Here is a 21,130-nt window from a genome sequence, read left to right on the forward strand (position 1 = left end):
CATGCTACGTACGTCCTGCCGTGGGCTCTGAATTCAGAGATCCCCTATGTAGCTTTTGTAGCATATCCTAGTATGAAGGGGCACGGCATATCTCTTTCTTCGATTTCTCTTTTAATAATTTCCACACAAGACAAATTTAAGGCAACACTTTGGAATGAGAGGTATTATCCAAAAAGGAATAGCTGGAATTAGACTAAAATCCTTGGACTCAGTTTCTAAACTGCAGACACAGCTTAGGGGAGGAGTGGAGCATGGAGTGCACAGGGCATGGGACAGCCCCACACAGGACAATCGTCCGCACCCCCACAAATACAACCCGCTGCAAAGCTTTTTGAGTATTCCAACTAAGCAGTTTTAGTTAAACTATTTGCTTTACAATCTAACAAAATGTAATCCGCTGATCACCTACATTAGAATCCCCAGGACTGCTCATTAAAGCAGATTCCCTGGCCCTATGGAGACGTGTGGACCCTGGACTGTGCATTATTAAAATAAATTTTTAAAAAAGTTTTGGAGTAATTTTAGATATACAGCAAAATCGCAAAGATAGTACAGAGCATCCCTCTGTACCCCTCACCCAGTATCCCCTCATGTTAGCATCTTACATTAGGATGGCACATTTGTTATAATTAATTAACTAATATTGGTCCATTACTATTAACAATGGATTTGGATTTCACTGGTTTTCCCACTAATGACCTTTTTGTTCCAGAATCCAATCCACATTGCACTTAATCGTTATGTATCTTTAGTCTCATCTGTTCTGTGACAGTTTCTCAGTCTTTTCTTCTTTTTCATGACCTTGACAGTTTGAGGGGTCAGGTATTTTGTAGAATATATCTCAATTTGGATGTCTTCGGTAATTTTCTCATAATTCCATTGGGGTTATTGGTTTGGGGGGGAAATACCACAGAGGTGAAGTCCCTTCTCATAACATGCTATATATGACTTATCACTAATGACGCTAACTTCGATCACCCTGTCAAGGTAGTGGTTTGCCAGCTTTCTCCACTGGCAAAGTAAGTGGAGAAATAAGGTATTTCCCTCCACTTTCCATACTCTAATCTTTGGAAGCAGATCATTAAGACCAAGCAACCCTCAAGAGAGGCAGAGAATTCAGCTCTGACTCCTGGAGATGGGGGTATTTACATACAGTTTGGAATTCTTGTGTACTGTAGATTTGTCTCTTCTCACCTATTTATTCATTTATTTGTATCATTATGGACTCAAGCATTTATTATATGCTTTAGGTTATAATCCAATACTACATCAGTTATCTTGTTATTCAAACTGTTCTGCCTTTGGCCACTGAGAGCTCCTTCAGGTTGGCTCCTGTGCCTCTTGGACATGCTCTCATTTGCTCTTTGAGTACTTCCTTACTTTCTGTTACTACAGTACACTTCAGCTCATCTTGTACTCTCCCTGCTCCAGCCCTTGAATCAGCCATTTCCCCCAGAGTCCTGATTTCTTTTGCTGTGGTATAGTATGAGAGACCCAGATCTCGGCATTGAGGGGGACTGTGCAGTTTTGAGAAGCAACCAAGCCGATTCTTAATGCACTCTCAAGTTTGAGGACAGCCATTTTGGAAAGTCAAGCACAAATAAACTAGAAATAATTTGGCAAGAAAAGTTCTGAAATAGTTGTTTTAAAGAATTATTACTGTTTTCTTCATGTTAGTTCAAGATTAAAACTTCCAAAATGCAAAGTACCCTGGGGGGCTTGTAGAGAGGAAAAGAGAGAAAACAATGGTACAGATCGAATAATGATTCTGAAATAAAGTGATTATAATTCAGCACCTAAACACTAGAATAAAATATATTTATCAAAGGCTTTCTCTGTGCCAGGCACTAAGCTAAGTGCACAGCTCCAAACCTAATGCTGAGGGTGTAATTTCTCCTTTTTTAAAGGTACAGAAATTGAGGCCTAGAAAGGTAAAGTGTTTGCACAAAGCAATACAGTCAGTAGGTGGCAGAGCTGAGACACCAAATCAGGTCCATGTGATCTTCCAAGCAGAGGATTTGCATTCTGTTAACTACTACTGCTTACGTGAGTATGCAGGCTGTTTCTCCCAGATCTCAAATGCCAGGAGGGAGGGTCAGCTTATTCACTGTTGTATGTTCTGTGTCTGTTATACAGTAGGCACTCAGCAGATAACATCCGAATAAATCTGACCAAATTTCTACATTGGTGAAGAGGAGGACCATGAAGTATAACACATTTTCCTCTATTGTATCTTATAATTAGACTTATGTTCCAAATTAGGTAAGAAATTACCAAAAAAGAATTTTTACTGAAAGCATACTTCTAACTTCACACAGTTCAGATTTGGGGATGATGAAAATTAAGTATGAGTAAAACTGCCCTGAGTGATAAATTTTAGTAAACAAAAAGATAGTTAGTATGTAGTCTAAGACTAGAAAGCAAATGCCAAAAGTCAATAATTTTCTTCACTGCCTGGATTAATCAAGTGAACTTCAAAGATGATACTATGTTATTCAAATTCTTCTTAACACAGAGCAGATCCTTCTTAACATATAACAAACAATATTCCGAAATAAATGTTCTGAAATAGATCAAGGATCAGAATACCATTTCTATTACACTTACTAGACCAAAATCCCCTGATTACACCTTTTTGTAAATGGTATGGTTTCAATGGCATAAGCAAACTCAGATGACAGGCCTTAAACCATAAAGAAGGAAAGGAACCTAACACCAACATAATAAAAAATACGTTTTAAATTAAGTCCACATCTATCAGCTAACTTGTGAACAAGTTTCAGATCACTACTTCCTGTGAATTAAATGTACTTCATAATACGCCAATCCATTCGTTCATTCCTTCATCAAATATTTATTTAATTCCCATTATGTGCCAGCACTGTCTCATATGCTAAAGACCATAGCTATGAACAAAACAGAAGAGAAACACTGTTGTCATAGAGCTAACAGTTCTGGGGGGAGAGCAACAATAAACAAATACAACAAATAGATATCAAATGGTGAAGTGCTGGGAAGAAAAATAATTCTCAGAAGGGGCAAGAGGTTGTAATTTAAAGTAGGATACTTCCTCACTGAGAAAGTGAACTTGACGGGGAGTGATGAGGGAGCTCAGAAACATCCATGTGGAAGAGGAAAGAGCAAGTGCCAAAGCCCTGAGGCAGGACACGTGCTATGTGTCTGTAAGGAGCCACAAGGAATCCATAGAAAAGTGATTAAGGGGTGATGTGTCATAGGAGATGAGATAAAGAAGTACCTGCAGCCATAGTGGAGGTGTGGAGCGGAGAGGGATGAGGGCTGATCGTTTAGTGCCTTGTGGGTGATTCTGAGCACTTGCATGTGTACTGAGGAAGACAGGAAGCCGTTACAGAGAAGACACTTTAAAGGATCGCTCTAGCCTGCTCTTTTGAGAATGACCTATGAGGAGGGGGACAAGAAGCCATACGAATGAGAGTGATGGTGGCTTGGATGTAAAGTGGTAACAAGTAGAGAGGCTGAGAGGTGGCTCTACTCTGAATATACTTTCATGTTAGAACCAACATTGTTGGCAGATGGAGTGGGGATATGAAAAAGAGAGAAGAGTCAGGGATGGCAACAAGGTTTGGGGCTTAGCAAAGAGATGGATGGATGAGTTACTACCGTATACTGAGATCAGAAAGGCTGTGGCAGAAGCAGATTTGGAGGGAGGGGACACAAATTTGTCTACATTTAGTTTGAGAAATGTATCCAATTCCAAGAGGAGATGTTGAGTAGGCAGTTAGTCACCCAGGTCTGCAGTTCAAGGTAACCCTCCAGGATATAAATTTGGGAGTTATTAGCATTTCAAGCCACAAACTAGGAAAGCTCACCAGGGGAGTGAGTACAGACAGAGCAGCGTTTCAAGAAATGAGGTGACTGCTGAAGGGAGATGTAGGGTGAAGAGAGTTTTTTTTCCTAAGAGGTGTGTAGGCTAATGAGAATGATTCTATAGAGAGGAAGAGGTGATGCTGGAGAGTGCAGAGCGTTGCTTGAGCAATTGCTGAAAGAGTTCCTTCTATTTGCTTCGAAGACTGCTGAAATGCAGCATCCTGTCTCTGAGGGTAGGAAAGGATACAGAGAAGCACTGACACTCATAAGGGCCAGAGAGGGAAGCAATAAAAACATCATCATTCACCTTGAAAGCAATAAAAGAGGTCGGTAAGGTAATAAGGTATACAATGAACACATAAAAATCAATAGCCTACAACATGTATCTGACAATGGATTTGTATCTAGAATGTACAGAAAACTCTCAAAACTCAAAAATACAAGAAAACAAACAATCCGATTAGAAAATAACCAAAAGACAGGAAAGGAGATTTCACAGAAGAGAATATATAAATGGAAAATAAGCATATGAAAAGATGTTCAACATTACTGGCCATTAAGGAAATGGAAATTAAAATCACAATGTGGTATCACTACACATCTATCAGAATGACTAAAAAAGGAAACACAGTAACAGCACCAAGTGCTGGCAAGTATGAAGAGAAACTGGTTCACTCAAACACTGCTGGTGGGAATTTAAAACGGTAATTTATACAATGACAGCTTAGTCTGTCAGTATCCTAAAGAACTATACATATACTTAGCATACAACAATTATACCCCAGAGAAATAAAAATTTATGTTCACACAAAAACCTGTACACAAATATTCATAGCAGCTTTATTTAAAATAGCCCCAAACTGGAAACAACCCAGATGTGAGTGAACAAGTGAATGGTTCAACAAACTGTGATACATCCATACCATGGAATACTACTCAGAAATAAAAAAGAATGAACTATTGATATACACACAACTTGGGTGAACTCAAGAGCATTATGTTGAGTGTAAACAGGCAATATTAAAAGGTTCCATATATATGATTTCATTTATATAACATTCTTGCAATGACAGAATTACAGAGGTGGGGAACAGATTAGTGCTTACCACAGGTTAGGGATGGTGGTGGTGGTAGGGGGTGCAACTATTAAGGGAGATTTTGTGCAAATGAAAGAATTCTGCATCTTAACTGTGGTGGTGGTTACAGGAGTCTACACAAGTGATAAAATGGCACAGAACTATACACACGGATTGTACCAATGTCAGTTTCCTGGTTTTGATACTGTACTACAATTATGCAAGATGTAATGACTGGGGGAAACTGGTAAAGGCTACATGGAACCTCTCTGCATTATCTTTGCAATTTTCTGAGAATCTATAATTATCTCAAAAGTTTTAAAAAATCTAATGCATCCTTGCAAGTGTAACTTGGACCACAGGATTTCTTAGAACTCAAGTCAAATATATGGTTTATTAATTTTAAAAAATCAATAACCTAGTACATGGGTGTTCATAGCAGCTTCATTTGTAATAACCCCACACTGGAAACAACCCAAATGTCCATATACTTATAATGATATACTGCTCAGCAATAAAAATGAATAACTATTGATATGTGCACTATGGACATCTGAACATAAACATGCAGAGTAAAAGAAGTCAGACAAAAGAGTGCATAAGGTATGATTTCACTTATAGAAAACTCTAGAAAATATAAACTAATCTACAGTGACAGAAGTCAGATGAATCATTGCCTTGGGGTGCTCTTGATCATGGGGAGAGGTGGGAAGGAGGAATTACAATGGGGCAAGAAGGACCTTTTGGGAATGATGAATCTGTTCACTATCTTGACTGTGGTAATGGTTTCATAGGTGTATGCATATGTTAAAACTTACCAAGTTGTATAATTTATATATGTGTGGTTAATTGTATGTCAATTATAACCCAATAAGGTTTAAAAAAAATCAAGAGCTTACACATTCACAAATAATAACCAGTTAGAATATATCATGGAAAAGAACCCATGTACAGTAGCAACAAAGAAATAGTTAGGAGTCAACCTAAGAACCATGCAAAACTTATATGATGAAAACAATAAAACATTCCTGAAAGAGAGAAATACTGATTTCAACAAATAGAAAGAAATCTCTTCTTGTAGAGGGTGATTTAATATCTTAAAGATGTTAGTTCTCCCTAAATTAATTTACAAACTGAAAGAAATTCCAATAAAAATACTGACAAATGATTTTTTTCTGTGCTAGACAAATTAATACTAAAATTTATATGGAAAAGCAGGCATGTAAGAATAGCTCACAAAACATTGAAAAAGAAGAGCTTATAAGGAGAACTAGTTCTAATTTATACTAAGTATACTGAAAATCTTCTATAAATAAAACAGTGTGGCACTGGCATTTGAGCAGAAGGATGGACCAATAGACTAGAATATAAAATCCTGAAATTGACTAGGCACATACTGAAATTAGGTATATGATAAAGGGTAATTAAATCACTGGGGCAAAGAGGGATTTCATAATAAATTGTGTTTGGACAACTGGATACCTATGTGAAAAAAAATCAGATCCATAACTCACACCACACCCAAGAATAAACTGTAAGTGAATCAGAGATCTAAATGTAAAAACTCAAAGATGTTAGAAGAAATTGGGTGAATTCCTCTATAACCAGGGCATAAGAGGATGGTTTTCTACTGATAAAAATCTGGATTTAATAAAATATTTCTTTAATTTATGGCTACAATGGAAATTAAAAACAATTGCATGAGAAAAATCCATAAGCAAAGTCAAAATATAAATGACAACTGTAAGCAAATATTTGAAATATATCACCAATAAAAGCTAGTATCTCTAATATACTTATTAAAAATTCAGGGAAAAAAAGACCATAAATCTGATACAAAAATGGGCAAAAGGCAAAGACAATTCACAAGACAGATATAAAAATGGCCCATAAACACATGGCAAAATACACAGCTTCACTCATAAGAGAAATGTAAATTGAAACAACACCAAGATACCACGTCACACCCAAAAGATTGAAAAGAATGTCAACACTTTTAAAATACACTCTGCTGGTCAGACTGTGAGGAAATAGGCACTCTCAAATACCTGGTGGGAATGTAAAATAGTACAAGCTATACAGAGGGTACTCTGGCAATATCTAACAAAAGTACATATGCATCAATCCTTGACAAGCAATCCACTTCTAAGAATTTACCCTGAAGATATACTTCCAATAATGCAAAATTATTTACTACAGAATTATCTTTAATTGCAAAAATACTGGAAACTACTTAATGCCTAAATACAGTAGACTGGTTGAATAAACTGTGACACATCCTTACAAGGAAGTACTATACAGATTTTTAAAAATAGGATAATCTCTGTGAATACATATGGAGTGACTTCCAGAATGGATAGATGGATGGATGAATATAAATGTTTCCCCCTCCCTATTACGATATGGATATTAAAATTCTGAAACCACTGTATGTGTGTTGTAGAACTGGGCAAATGAGTTAATATATTGATGTTACTGAAAGTCAGGGCCCTCGTTGTGGAAGAATATCTACAAAGAATATCTACATCGCACCTAGAAATACAGAATGGGGAAAACAAAAAAGAACCCTGAGGGGTATTGGAATCGGAGATCAGCAGGATGAAGATGCAAGTCCATACACCACACACACGCACATACACACATTTATATGCATACATGTGTGTAATTATTTTCCTAGCTCTGTTGCTGGAAGGCCCAGAAGCAATGATACTCTGAGAGCAATGAGAACACTCTAGCTCCCAGATCTTGGTTTCTAAATATTATTCCTAACTATAAGTAAGAAAGGCTCCTCAGAGAAACAGCCAATTCCAAGACTGGGGCAGAGAAAGTACAAGATTATCCTGGAACACCTTGTTGGGCCAAAAAGTAAAAAAGTGCAAGAAAAACTGATAGAGACATGTCAAAGAGACAGAGAAGCCAGTTTGAAGAAACTTCCATTAACCAAATTTGAGACATTTTGATCAAAACACTGACAGCAATGCACTATAACTCACTGAATAAAATGATCTATGAAAGATAGATAAGGGGAAAGTTCCTGCCCATAGTGGAATGCCAACTAACAAACGTACACAGAATGATGGAGTCAGAAATCCACCATTTGGCGTTATATTAAACTACAACTTAATTGATTCAGTCAAGAACTATCAACAGCAGACATTAAAACTAGTGGGTAAGGTTGGAACTCATTTGAAAATACAAAATAAGGGAAACAACACATAAAAAAGCTGTGGACTGATTGCGCTCAAGATCAACTCTAGGAACGAGTAGAAGGAGAAGTTCTACTGAAAAGGAAAAATAAAGTTGATTTCTACTTGTATCTCACAAATCTTAGGACTTTTAATAAACCCGTTATACATATTTCTATGATAATCTGAACTTAAACTTAGCTGAGGGGGGAAATGTATGTGAGAGCAAAATGCCATGTAAGGTGGGCAGAAATCATGTCTGATTAATGTGTACGATCCACAGCCAGTGTATAATTACAAAGTTTATTTAAGTCCTGACATATTCCATAGTTCAATCTCAAAGTATTATACTTCATGTAGTACTAAGAATGCTGTTTGATGATTGTAAAAATACTAGTACCTGGAGAAAAGCCTAATGACGTTTAAAGATGCTTGTTTTTAATAATGTTCTGGATTCAGAAAGGAAATTCAGGCTCAAAATTCTACATGCAATAAAAAGATTAAACACTAAAAAAACCCCAAAAAAACTAGTAGGTAGAAGTTTGGTGGAGAACAGAATATTTACATAGTTTCAAAGTATCTTCCCACTAAAGTTCTTACCTTTCCTTTAAAGGAGAATGATAAAGCAGGATGAAGTCATTAGCTTTATGAAAACCATAGCAGAGTATCTAAAATTTGTATTTTTTGGAAAATCACAATATCAAAAACTAAGTTCCGTTTAAGTACATGAGCTAGTTTTTTTATTAAAAACTGCATGCTACAAAGCACCATTTATACCATAATCCTATTGTTCTTATAAAAAATTATATACTAACAATAGGCTAGAATGATAAATACCAAAATTATAAAACTGATGGTGCTAAGAATTCAACTGATTTTATTCATTTTATGTTTTACTACATTTTCAATTTCTCTACAATGAACATATATTAATAAGGAGAAAAAATGTGTAAAAAACCCCTGCAAGAAGTAAGCAGATACAGAAGAAAAAAGCTGGAAAGAAATTAAAAAGCCAACAGTGCTTTGTGATTGCATAATGGCATCATGGGTGATGTATTCTTTTCTCTGTTTTTTTTTGTTTTTTTTGTGGCCTCTCACTGTTGTGGCCTCTCCCGTTGCGGAGCACAGGCTCCGGAAGCGCAGGCTCAGCGGCCATGGTGCACGGGCCCAGCCGCTCCATGGCATGTGGGATCTTCCCGGACCGGGACACGAACCCGTGTCCCCTGCATCGGCAGGCAGACTCTCAACCACTGCGCCACCAGGGAAGCCCCGGGAGGGTAGTTTTTAAATGATAGCAATGCACACAATTTGGGAATGCAGGTTTCAAATATACATCACAAAGGTAGGCAAATCTGTGAACATTTAAAAAAGATTGCCAATATACTTACAGTTTTTTCATTATTTTCAAAAGCTTCTCTTGCTTCTTCAAATGTGCAGACTTCTTCTTTGCATTCACGTTCAATATTGCCCTGCCTTATCTCTTCAAAAAGTCCATTAGCTCTTGGGTAGCGTTTTAATACTGAATTGGCTTTTTCTCCTGTGAGGAAAACTAAAAAGAGATATAATAATAAGAATAAAATTGTAATTAAAAAAATGTGGAAAGTTAATATACAAGATGAAATCTGCTAGATACTCTTTAGAAAACATAGCCAACACCCTAAACCTCTTTCTCTAGGTCAGCAAAGTGACATTCAGCTCTCAACCACCAATCTGCTGTCTTCCTCATCATGTGAATGTGTCCTTTCAGTAGCAGTTGCCCTGGGCAGGGACAGCAACATGATTAACGATGTTATATCCAGACTTTAGCACATTCCTGCCAACCATGGGTGTTTAAATATAGCAATAATGATACCAGTACTTGTGCTCATTACTGTAAGAGGATGCCCCCAGGCGTTCTGCTGTTGGACAGCAGCAATGAAATCAAAATCCAGTCTGTGGACTACCAGTCTTTGTCCCCCTAACTAAAAAAAAAAAATAAAATTCCAATTGACCTAATATAAACCCAGAGAACATTTACTTGTATGAAAGGAAGAGTTGACAAAATAATATCAAGAAATTAAGACAAATTTGGCCATAATTCATTCCAAGGGATACTAGTAATAATTTTGTTCTAAATGCACTTAAATATATTTTGACACTTTAATATATTTAACCCCATTTCAATGTCCTTCAGAAAAAGAAAATTGTTCTGCATGACTTATAGGGGCATTTCATATAAACATTCAAAATGCATATTTATGATACCCAGTAAATTAAGGCAATGGTTATATGCATACTCATGGGGAATTATTTTTTTTTTTTACGTACAGATTCATTTTAAACTATACTTCAATTACATTTTTCTAAAACTGTCCTGCTTGTTTAGAGAGATAAATAGAATGCTACCAGAATTTAATCTTTGCTAATGCAAAGAAATTAGAAAATTCCCTAATCTTAAAGACCTCTGACATGAGAGAAGGCACATTACAGATCCTTCAAGATGTATTTAAAAAAAAAAATAAAGTCTACATTTTGCAAAAAACATTTTGAAGTAAAATAAAAAACGGTAAATGCTCTTTTAAAAATGGCCACAATCGGGGCTTCCCTGGTGGCACAGTGGTTGAGAGTCCGCCTGCCAATGCAGGGGACATGGGTTTGTGCCCCGGTCCGGGAAGATCCTACATGCCACGGAGAGGCTAGGCCCGTGAGCCATGGCCGCTGAGCCTGCACGTCCGGAGCCTGTGCTCTGCAACAGGAGAGGCCACAACAGTGAGAGGCCCGCGTACCGCAAAAAAAAAAAAAAAAAAAAAAAATTCCACAATAGCAATGAATTTAAGGTTTACCTCATTTTAGAAATGTGTATTTCACTTCATAGAAGATACGGATTCATTACTTAGGATTCTTTAAAGTATCCAAATTGATACCAATTAGATGGCTACATTGAAAACTACAGCAGGCCTTCCATAAGTGTTTCCTTCCTTCTGAACTTCAGAAGGGTAACCATCAATAAAAATTAATCACACAGTCATAAAATATCATTAGAAGAAATCTTAAAAAATAAAAAAATAAAAGGATGCTGTTGAGTTGGAGAGGAATAGTAGAGTTTTCTCTCAGTGTTTTTCACAGTTTAGCAGCATCAGAATCCTATGCTGGACTTATTATCACACATATTGCTGGGCCAACCTCCCAGAGTCTCTGATTCCGTAAGTCTGGGGTAGGGCCAAGAAGCTGCATTTATAGTAAGATCCCAGGTAACACTGGTGCTGCTGGTCCCACTCCCACAGTTTGAAACCACTACTCAAATGGGAGCTCCTTAGAAAACTAGTTCTGAGGAAGGTGTTTATGGAATGCTGGGATTAACAAATTTAAAAAAGGTCTTTTACTGCATGACTTTTCAGGACCTTTAATATGAATTTAATATATATTTTAAATCTCCAGAAAACAAACATGACACAGGCATGTGTCATATTTATTTGACTGTGGAGCCCTTTTTCAAGGAACATTTCACTGAATTAACAACTTCCTAGCCATTGGTTTTATTTATGCTATGACAAACAATTCTCTTCCATATAATAGGCCAACTAATTCATGAAGACAGTAACTGATTTCTCTCGAGGCTTCTCTTTTCTAGGATAAACATGTCTAGTTCCTTCATCTGTTGGTCATATAAAATAGATAAGAGTCTCCATACTGTCTTTACCTCATAAAGTATTGTATTCTACACTCAGTGTGGTCTGACAAGTAAAAAACTGATCAGAGCTATTGGCTTCCTCGTTTCTAAACACAATAGATAGGTCAATAAAGTCTAACGCATCTTTGGCTTTTGGGACAGTTTTCTTGAAATTAAACCAATCAGTAATAATGCATTTTAAGCTTTTAAGAGGAAAAAAAGAAACCTGAATTCTCCTAAGAGAAAATGTTATATACACTATCTCCATAAAGGGGTCAAGGAAAGCAGCTAACTCTTGAAACCAGAAAGCAGGCCAATTCAGAAGGTTAAGCAACTATAAGGTAATGTATAGCAAGACACAGCCCTTCTTATTCCAGCCTAATCAAATTACCAAGAGCATTCCACAAACACCTTCTGTGTATTTTCTTGTACTGGGAGGCAACATGATATAATACTGAGAACTCTAGATGGAATAAGCTGGCAAGTAGATTTTATCTCACCTGCCAAATGTGCTCAATTAGAAGATACCACGTAGAGTAAGAGTCCGACCAGTAGGAAAGATATTGTTACAGATTAGTTCCGTCTGCCATATATTAGGGAATAGGAAGTTGTGGCAGAGTATTTGCTGTTCCTCATCAAGGTAATTTGGAAATCTCATGGGTGATACCAGAATTGGGATTCTTTCTATGTGGAAACAAAATAAAGGGAAAGGTGGCAGCTTGGACCTATAGGATAAGATCAGACTATTTCTTCCTAAAACACTGGGCAGTTTCCACGATGCTAGGGCTTGTGTTTGGACTTAATGTTTGAAACGAAAGTTGATTACTTCCCTCTACCTCCTTCTCATCAAAATGTGTGAGTTACCCCACAGCTGTCCAGAATCATGTGTATGCCTTCATCAGAGATTACATGATGTGGCAAGTATACAGACTGTAAATTTACTCTGAGAACACAACACTGAGGTATTAATCAAACATGTTATTTTCTCATTAAAGGACATAAAGAAAAACCTAAGCTGTTTTCTTTAGATTCAGTTAGGAAACACCCTTACTAAAGAAAATATTTAAACTCTAAGTCTGGTAAACACATAAATGACCACAAAATAAGTATATTAATTCAAAGAATGTAACTACTTTTTCATAATTTCAAAATAAATAGCTCTCACCCATGCTTTCTCTTCAAAAGAAAAGAATAAAAATAAATGAAATAAGATAGCTTCTCAAGTAACTGTAAATTACTGCCTTAAACCGAAATATGTAGTCATGTTATATATTTTTAATGCATTGCAGCATACTAAAACTGACATTTTAATGCCAAAAATCTTTATCTAGGCAAAGTCATGTCCGTACATTTGCTGAAAAACAGCAGATGGTAAGGCCTGAAAATTAACAGCCCACTTGGAAAATCTCTACTCCACTTATCTAATCAGTTCTCTAATCTTGGGTCTCGATTCATTGAAACAGCCATTATTTAAAGTTGCAAATGTTTACATTTTTCTTTTAAGTGAACAAAATTCCTTCTTTAGGACATATTTACTGAACACAGACTATGTACAATGAGATCACGACAAGTCACAAAGATGAGTAGGAGACTGCCTTTGACCTCAAGGTTCTTCAGTGCAAGAGATAATGAAGATAAAAGAGATACAAAAACAGCTCTAACACAAGATGAACAAGGTAGATGCTCTCTGAGGTCAGCAGGCAGGCGTACTTCTGCTGGGTAGGTGTGTTTCAGGATGGGAGAGGGACCTGGAGAAGGGCAAGTGAAAAGTATATTTGGGTTGGCCTTTTAAAAATTGGCAGGATTGGAGCATGCAAAGATGGTGAGGAAAGACATCCTAGGAAAACAAAATAGTGAGTGAGGGCCTGAAATCGAATAAACCTATGGCCATAAACGAGGAATATAAGCTGGTCAGTAGGGCCAGAGTACACGATTCAAAAGAGGAAGAGAGGGAAATGAAACCGGAAAGGGGCCTGATAGCCATGTCATGGAGGCATTTAATGATACGCTAAGATATTTAAACTATTCGACAGCATTCAAGAGTTTAGACCGATACTTCGTGGAGAATAACCTAGAAAAATGTATAAGTACAACAGATTTGGGGGTAGGATGAAGAGAAAATGGAGGGATAAAGGCAGGAAAAAGGCTACTTACAACAGACCAGGTTAAGAAATAATGAGATCATGCATTAGAATGGTGGCAATAGGAAGGGAAACAAAGGGACAGATGTGAAATATGGGTGACCTCTTTGGCCACTACACCCATCATGTACCTTATTCCTCAGTCAAACCAAATCTTAACATCCTTCATATAGGTTCTTTTATGCCTCCATAATTCTGTACCTGATATTTCCTCTGCCTAGCAAACTCCTATTCCATTCAGATGTAACATCCTCTAAAAACCTTCCCCAGATTCTACTCCCCACTTCGTTAGACAGAGCTGCTACAGACTCTCAGTATTTACGTATACTTCAATTATAGCAATTAACTAAACTATATTATAATTTTATTATAATTTTTGGTATGCCTATCTGGTTCCCCCTCAAGACTTGAGGGCAGGGCCCATGTATTATTAATATTTTGATCCAACATCTGTCTTTCATAATACCTAGTAAAGACCTTGGTACAGAACATGATTCAATAAGTGTGGAATAAAGGAAAAGGCAGAATGGGAGAAACTTGATATCTGAATGACTAGAAGCTGGGAAGCCATGGACCATGCCTCTAATTATGAGGCAGCATGGCAAACTTAATATATGATTATGAAATCAATACATTTACTGCAAAGTTTCTAGTGAGACAGCACTTGAATATCCTTTTGCAAGAGAAACTACCTTTTGAAATTTGTACAGTACTTCTGTTTGGGCTCTGCCTGGAGCACATCTTTTGTTGTTCTGAAAGAACCACTAATTTGCGGTAATACTTATATAGAGGGAGAGCAGCTGGACAACTACTGCGGTGGGAAGAGGGCACAGTCAGATGCTTTTTGGCTTGGCAAGGAACTAGCACCTTGGCTCTCCAGGGTGCTGCAGTGAATTCATGAAGAATGTGCAGGATATTTTACATTTTGGGAGAAGTGCATTGATACTTAACATCTGTTGGATACCACACAAACTATGAGCTTAAGGTAATTCACAGTTTCATTATTAGATAGTTCTACACTCCTTTCCTTTGTGAAACTGAATTTTCGGCTATGATTTAAAAAAGAAAGTACTGTGTTTGACAAGAAGTGAGAAGGTTTGAGAAGTTGTGCGGTGCCCAACAGGTACACACATCCAATTAGTAAGTAACTGCATGGCTATTTAAGATAGAAATATCGAAACAAAGCGAGTCACATGAGCTTTTTGGTTTCCTAGTGCATTTATAAAAGTTATGTTTACACTATACTATAAAGTATGCAATAGACTATTAAGTATGCAATAGCATTATGTCTTTAAAAAGCAATGTACAGGGCTTCCCTGGTGGGGCAGTGGTTGAGAGTCCGCCTGCCGATGCAGGGGACACGGGTTCGTGCCCCAGTCCGGGAGGATCCCACATGCCGCGGAGCGGCTGGGCCCATGAGCCATGGCTGCTGGGCCTGCACATCCGGAGCCTGTGCTTCACAACAGGAGAGGCCACAACAGTGAGAGGCCTGCATACCGCAAAAAAAAAAAAAAAAGCAATGTACATACCTTAATTAGAGAATACTTTATTGCTAAAAATGCTATTACCTGACAACACAGGGTTGCCACAAACCTTCAATTTGTAAAAAACCACAATATTTGCAAAGTGCAATAAAAGGAGGTATGCCTGTATTATTTTTTCATATGGCTACCAAGCTGTCAGGATATAAATACCTATTAAGTTGTTTGGACCTAATTACTTAATAAATGGAACTATTAGGCATTTTTTTTGGCCTATGGCTGCTGTGAAAAAGTCACTGCAATAACTAAGGGTACCTTAAACTCAGATAGTTTGGGAACCTCTGACCTAGGGGTTCTAGAGGCTGATGGAGTCCTGCCACTGCTCTCCCAAATACATCTGGCACACCATGCTTGAATGGGCTGGGGAGTTCCTTCTCTTTGAGGAAGGAAACTGAGATCCCTTTTTACAGTTACTGAAACCTGTCACATGGGTTACTGTGGCCCTGATAAAGAGTTAGCAGGGAAAGAATATAGTATAGCCCCCCCCCCCATCCAGTCACACCCCTCAACTGTAGGTTATCCTAAGGTCTCCCTCAATTAGCCACTCTGGTTCTGTGAGCTTGCCTGGGAAAGAGGCCAGGGAGATGAAAATGAAACAACAGGGTCACTAGGTAGCCGGAACACCGGGCAATCGGGCCTCCTGTGTTACGGAGCGAGCACAGGTGAGTGAAATGCTGGGTAGAAAGGTGCCCTCCTCTTCTCCCAGCACTGCTGGTAATTACTACCAGCCCAGCAAAGGCAACCTATGCCACAGTTCACAAAGTGACTCCTCTACTGTCCTTGGAATTGTCCTGGGTACCAGAAAGCCTGGTTTGAGTGCCCTGGTTTTAATGTAAGACTAATCGCTGGCAACAACAGCAAGAACATGAAGAGCAAGAGAATGGGGACTTCCTACAAATGCACCTAGCATTCCATTATCTTTCTTCAGTGCAGGAGGCAGGGCATACTCCTCTATTTGTGGGAGAGGGTGAGCTTCATGTCCTACTACTCCGCCATCTTGATTGCTCCTCCCAGGGCGTACTCCTCTAGACCTAAGGTGCAACCCTAGAGTTCTTCAATTTCCCATGGGAATAGGGTTGGTCAGGGAAGGAAGACAGACATTCTCATATTTCCAGGGGCTGTGGCTATTTAATCTGAGTAACGAATGTGATCTCATTGGTACTCCAAGCTTGTTAAATGGTACACAGCAGTTACTCATTTAGAAAGTAAGAAAAAGTTGTTAAAGCAAACAGCTATGTGAGGAAAGCAAAAACCCTACGCTTCCCTTCCTCATCCGTAAAATTGGAATAACAGCACCGACGTCATAGTTAAAAATGAGGTAATGGACATGAAGTGCTTTGCTCAGAGCCTGGCAAAAAATGGAGCTCAATAAACAAGAGTGTGATTCTTTGTCACCATGACAGCTGTCATGGTGGCAGTTATTCCATTAAAGGAAAAACAAGAGATTTACCAAGATGATACAAAAAATACACTTAGAAAATAAAGAATAAATGATCAAGGATAGGGTTAACTTTCAGTGAGTCTGTATGTTTAACTCCAGGGATGCCTAGAAGTTTGGTTCCCTTGGTCAAGATTGGGATGAAATGTACTAGCTTTATAAAGTGCTGTTTAAAGCCCTTGGAGGCACTCTGTACTAGCTTGTCTACACTGTTTATTGAAAATGTATAGATTGATGGTTTGCACTGATGGTATGCAGCCTAATTTCATCTGTATGACCATTGGGTATCAAAGATTCTCAGTAAACATGTGCCTTGGCTCCCCTGAGACCAAGGTTATCTTGCATGTATCTCGACTGTTCACAATTAGAAGAAAAAGCATGCCCTGTGTGACTAAAAATGGCCCTAGGAGCCATCTTTCTTCTGCTGCACCATACCTTTAGCGATTATTAAAGCCTTATGAGAGTCTCATAGGTCCTTTCAATTGGCTAATGTTGAGTAGTGCCTACTTTGATGAGTCATAAATATTTTGAGGATATCATGAGATTTAAAAGTTTCAGAAGTTCTTCAGAATGTAATTAAGGACTATTTCTGGTCCTTATTTAGAAGGACTTGATTTTGTAAAAAACTCATAAAAAGTATCCTTTACCACACCTTATATGTTTACTTTTATTAACTTCAACTTTGATTAAATGTATGCTGATAGTCTATCATCATGAGAATTTTAATAATAGATCACAAAGAAGCTCTTAAGAAGGACAGATTAAGAAATGAAAATCATACACATGACAGATATATATGTTCAGTGAATCATGAATGAGTAGCTACAACAAAATATACTAAATAAATTATTTTCCATTGATACTTGGGTTATTTGATAGTTCAGGTAGCTATTCAATATTTGACATAATCACTGTGGATATTAAGGACAGTAAGACATTATTTATGCAGAAGTCACTCAAATAAATCCAGTCTCATAAACTGAGAAACAAAAGATGACCAAGGTCATGCATTATAACTTATCTTATGTTTTACCTACAGGGGAGCCTCAGCTCCCTTAGACTAATCAAGGATCAATTTACTCAACCCTCATCCACGAGCCTGGCTATAAGACTTGAAAGCCTCACTGCACATTAAAGCTGAGAAGTAGAAGGGACTGGGGTGGGGTTAACTAGATCAACACACTGACAGCAACAAGAAGTGAAAGCTGATGAATCTGAAGACAAGAGGAAAGACAGACAGAAGGCCCTTTGAGGGTTATTTAGAGTAGGTCCTAACCCTGCTCACACTAACAGCTCCCAAAGCTGTAGGCATCAATGATTATGTTTATGATGGTGAACCTGAGTCACCAAGAAAGGACCACATGATGTTCACGATATTGTTCAAGAAGGCAGTAAGGTATATTATCTATTTTAGAACTATTTCCATAAAAATAGTTTTTAAAAAGTTTTTTTAACAATTTAAAAAGGTGAGCATGAGCAATCTGCAAAATGTATTTAGTCAAATGGAAAGTTCATTCCTAGACAGTGTTGTGTAAATGCTGGTGTGCCACAGACTGAAACTATAATGAGTCCACATGCTAACCAGGAAGCTGTTTCTTTTCTGAATAAATCTCTAATATCTTGTTTAGTTGTGAATTTCTCATAAAAGACTGCATAAGATGCTAAGCTATCCACTTATTTGAGCTTTCTGTTAGTCATATGAAAACTGCCTTTTGAGGCTATCTTGTTGAAGTCTGAGAAAGCCAATATCTATTCACCACTTTCACTAACCCTTTATTGAAACAAATGAAACTGCAGGCAAAGAGAAGAGTATGGTAGGGTGAAAAGGTCCTGAATTTGTAGTCAGGTATGCGGATTCCTGTCCAGCTCTGGCACTAACCTGGCTGCATGATTCTGAATTTGTTGCTTAATTTATCTGGGCCTGTCTCCTAATTTGTGAACCTAAGGTGTTGTATGTATGTGATTTCTTAGGTCCTTTGAGCTGTAACTGTGAAGTTTTATACTTGGAAAGATTTTTGTTAAGTGGGAGTAGTGTATCACATCCAAATTCTTTGGGGATATGAACACACTATTTTTCAGCCAAGAAACCACCATACCCCAAACCAACAACAACAAAAAAAAACAAACAAGAAGCAAAAATCAACAAGAAGCGCACCAAATCCTGCGTTCAGATTTATATACTATAAAAGAAAATCTTATGAAGTGTCATACTCATAATTCTTTGTTTTCTTGCTTCTAAGCCATTTTGATACCATCATTTACTCAGTTGTGTGTGCATACGATGCCTTCAAGGTTTTTTTCTGCTGAAATGGGTATTAAATAGGCATTTCTTATCAGACTGATGGATATAACTTTCCCTAGAAAAACAGTCTCACTAAAATTCTAAAGTGACATTTCACCTCCTAAAAACCAATATTATGCAAAATAAAAAGATCCTATTTGGATTATCTTCCTATTAGTTATGGAGGTGGAAAAACCAGATTACTTCCCAATTGTATTTCACCACTGTAACCTATCTGTGGAAATTAAAGGTTAATTTTTTCATAGAAGGTAGGTTTATAATTCAGAATTTGTTGTACAGTGGTGCTCATGTGCCCAAACAGGTTGTCACAAACTTACAGCTTAGTTAGAATGGCATGTAGTACATGTATTCACAGGAACTAGGAAGCTAAAACCCACTCAAGGACTGCGATATTTGAAAAAATAATGTGAAGTTACAGGACTGAGCTAGTGAGAGTGGGGAGCCTCAGGGTTTGAGAGAAGAAGTAATTAATATCTTTAATATCCTGAACCTGCTTCTTAAGGACAATGTAGTGGTTATGATCACTACCTAAAACTTTAAAAAAAGATATCTTTGTGCTACCGGAGGTATGCAATGAAACGCCAGACGATAACAGGCAGGTTTCCTGGAATAAGTGTGGAGAAAATGCCAGAAATGGATTTCTATAAGAGAGAAGACAAAACAGGTAACATACGTCTATAAAGTCAATATTTTTAAAAAACAAAACAAATATGGCTCCCCCCCTGCCGAGTGAGTCTTGCTAACTCAATATGGTTTTCTTAAAAGCCAAATTTTACATCAAATATTCAGATGTCTCTTGTCTAACGATTTTACGCTTTGTAAGGAATAATGAGATACAGAGAAAAGATCTAATAGATTCTCCCACAAAGGAAGGTAAAAGGCCAAATTTTCTTTGAAGGAGTTCTACAATTCATAACGCCTTATCAAAAAGAATTCTTCATGAAATAAGGATGACTGCAATCAAGTTACTAGCAATTGCAATAATTGGTTTAAATGTATGGTATGGTACTCTAACACATGATATTTATAGACTAGGGGCTGTGCCTTACCCACAGGAAACAAACAAATATGGAATTAGAAAATGGTCTAATTTGCACAAAACTAAGCACACAGTCAGGTGGAATCATGAAAACACGGGAATTCCAAAGATAGGTATTTCTCCTATCACTAGTGCCTCAACTATTATCAACAAGAATATTGTTAGTCTTAGAGTTTATAGTTGTCACGACCATAAAACTTTGTTTTTAGCTTATGGATCTGATTTACACTGATTACAGTTCTGTCCCATATGGAAGAAAATGGAAACAACTATAACAATCACCAATTTAATGGGGGGAAAGGCATGTAGAGAGACTCAGCAAATATGAAATACAGTTTTAAATACATAACTCTATGTTATAATCAATGCTTCACAATCTGTCAACATAGACAGTATGGTATTATCTATGTGATAGTTAGCTGTAATCTAGATGTTAGGAGTGAATAATTGTCCTAATAGAGCACATACTACATTTAATCAAAAAGCCACATTTCAGAGGTGGTTGTTCAGACAGCATTCAAAGATAGTATTCAGCTATCTTTCTCTTCTGTGCACAAACAGCAGAGCATGACGGATTTCAGAAATGGAGTCTCATTGACAAATTAGTGCCTTTGTTAATTAGCACATGGATTTCAGAAATGACTTTTTGCTGGTGAAATCAATGTTATTTATACGTGAATTTGCTCTAGAAATGATAGAATTCAAACTTTCGCTTGCTCTGTCTGAAGGGGAGGTACTACATACCAGGAGTGCTCTCTTTTCCTCCCCTTCTCTCATAGTGGCTCCTCAGGGACCCCTTTAGAAAACCTGGAGCTTCACTGAGCAACACTGGAAACCACTGATCCATCTCAATCCCTTCATTTTACTGACAAGAAAACTGAAATCCAGAGGTTAAGTGACTTATCCAAGGACA

General features: G+C 37.5%; 1 protein-coding gene across 3 annotated transcripts in view; it reads right to left on the minus strand.

Moving 5' to 3' along the window:
• The window catches only part of PRRG1 (proline rich and Gla domain 1), a 148,754-nt gene that overhangs the window by 57,256 nt on the left and 70,368 nt on the right, over positions 1-21,130 (minus strand). For all 3 annotated transcript variants that reach the window (XM_082609431.1, XM_082609429.1, XM_082609430.1), the window contains one exon: positions 9,496-9,656. In XM_082609431.1, the coding sequence (XP_082465557.1) occupies positions 9,496-9,656 (161 nt within the window). The remainder of the gene's footprint in view (positions 1-9,495; positions 9,657-21,130) is intronic.

Source organism: Mesoplodon mirus, assembly GCF_964341445.2.
Source record: "Mesoplodon mirus genome assembly, chromosome: X".
NCBI lineage: Eukaryota > Metazoa > Chordata > Mammalia > Artiodactyla > Ziphiidae > Mesoplodon > Mesoplodon mirus.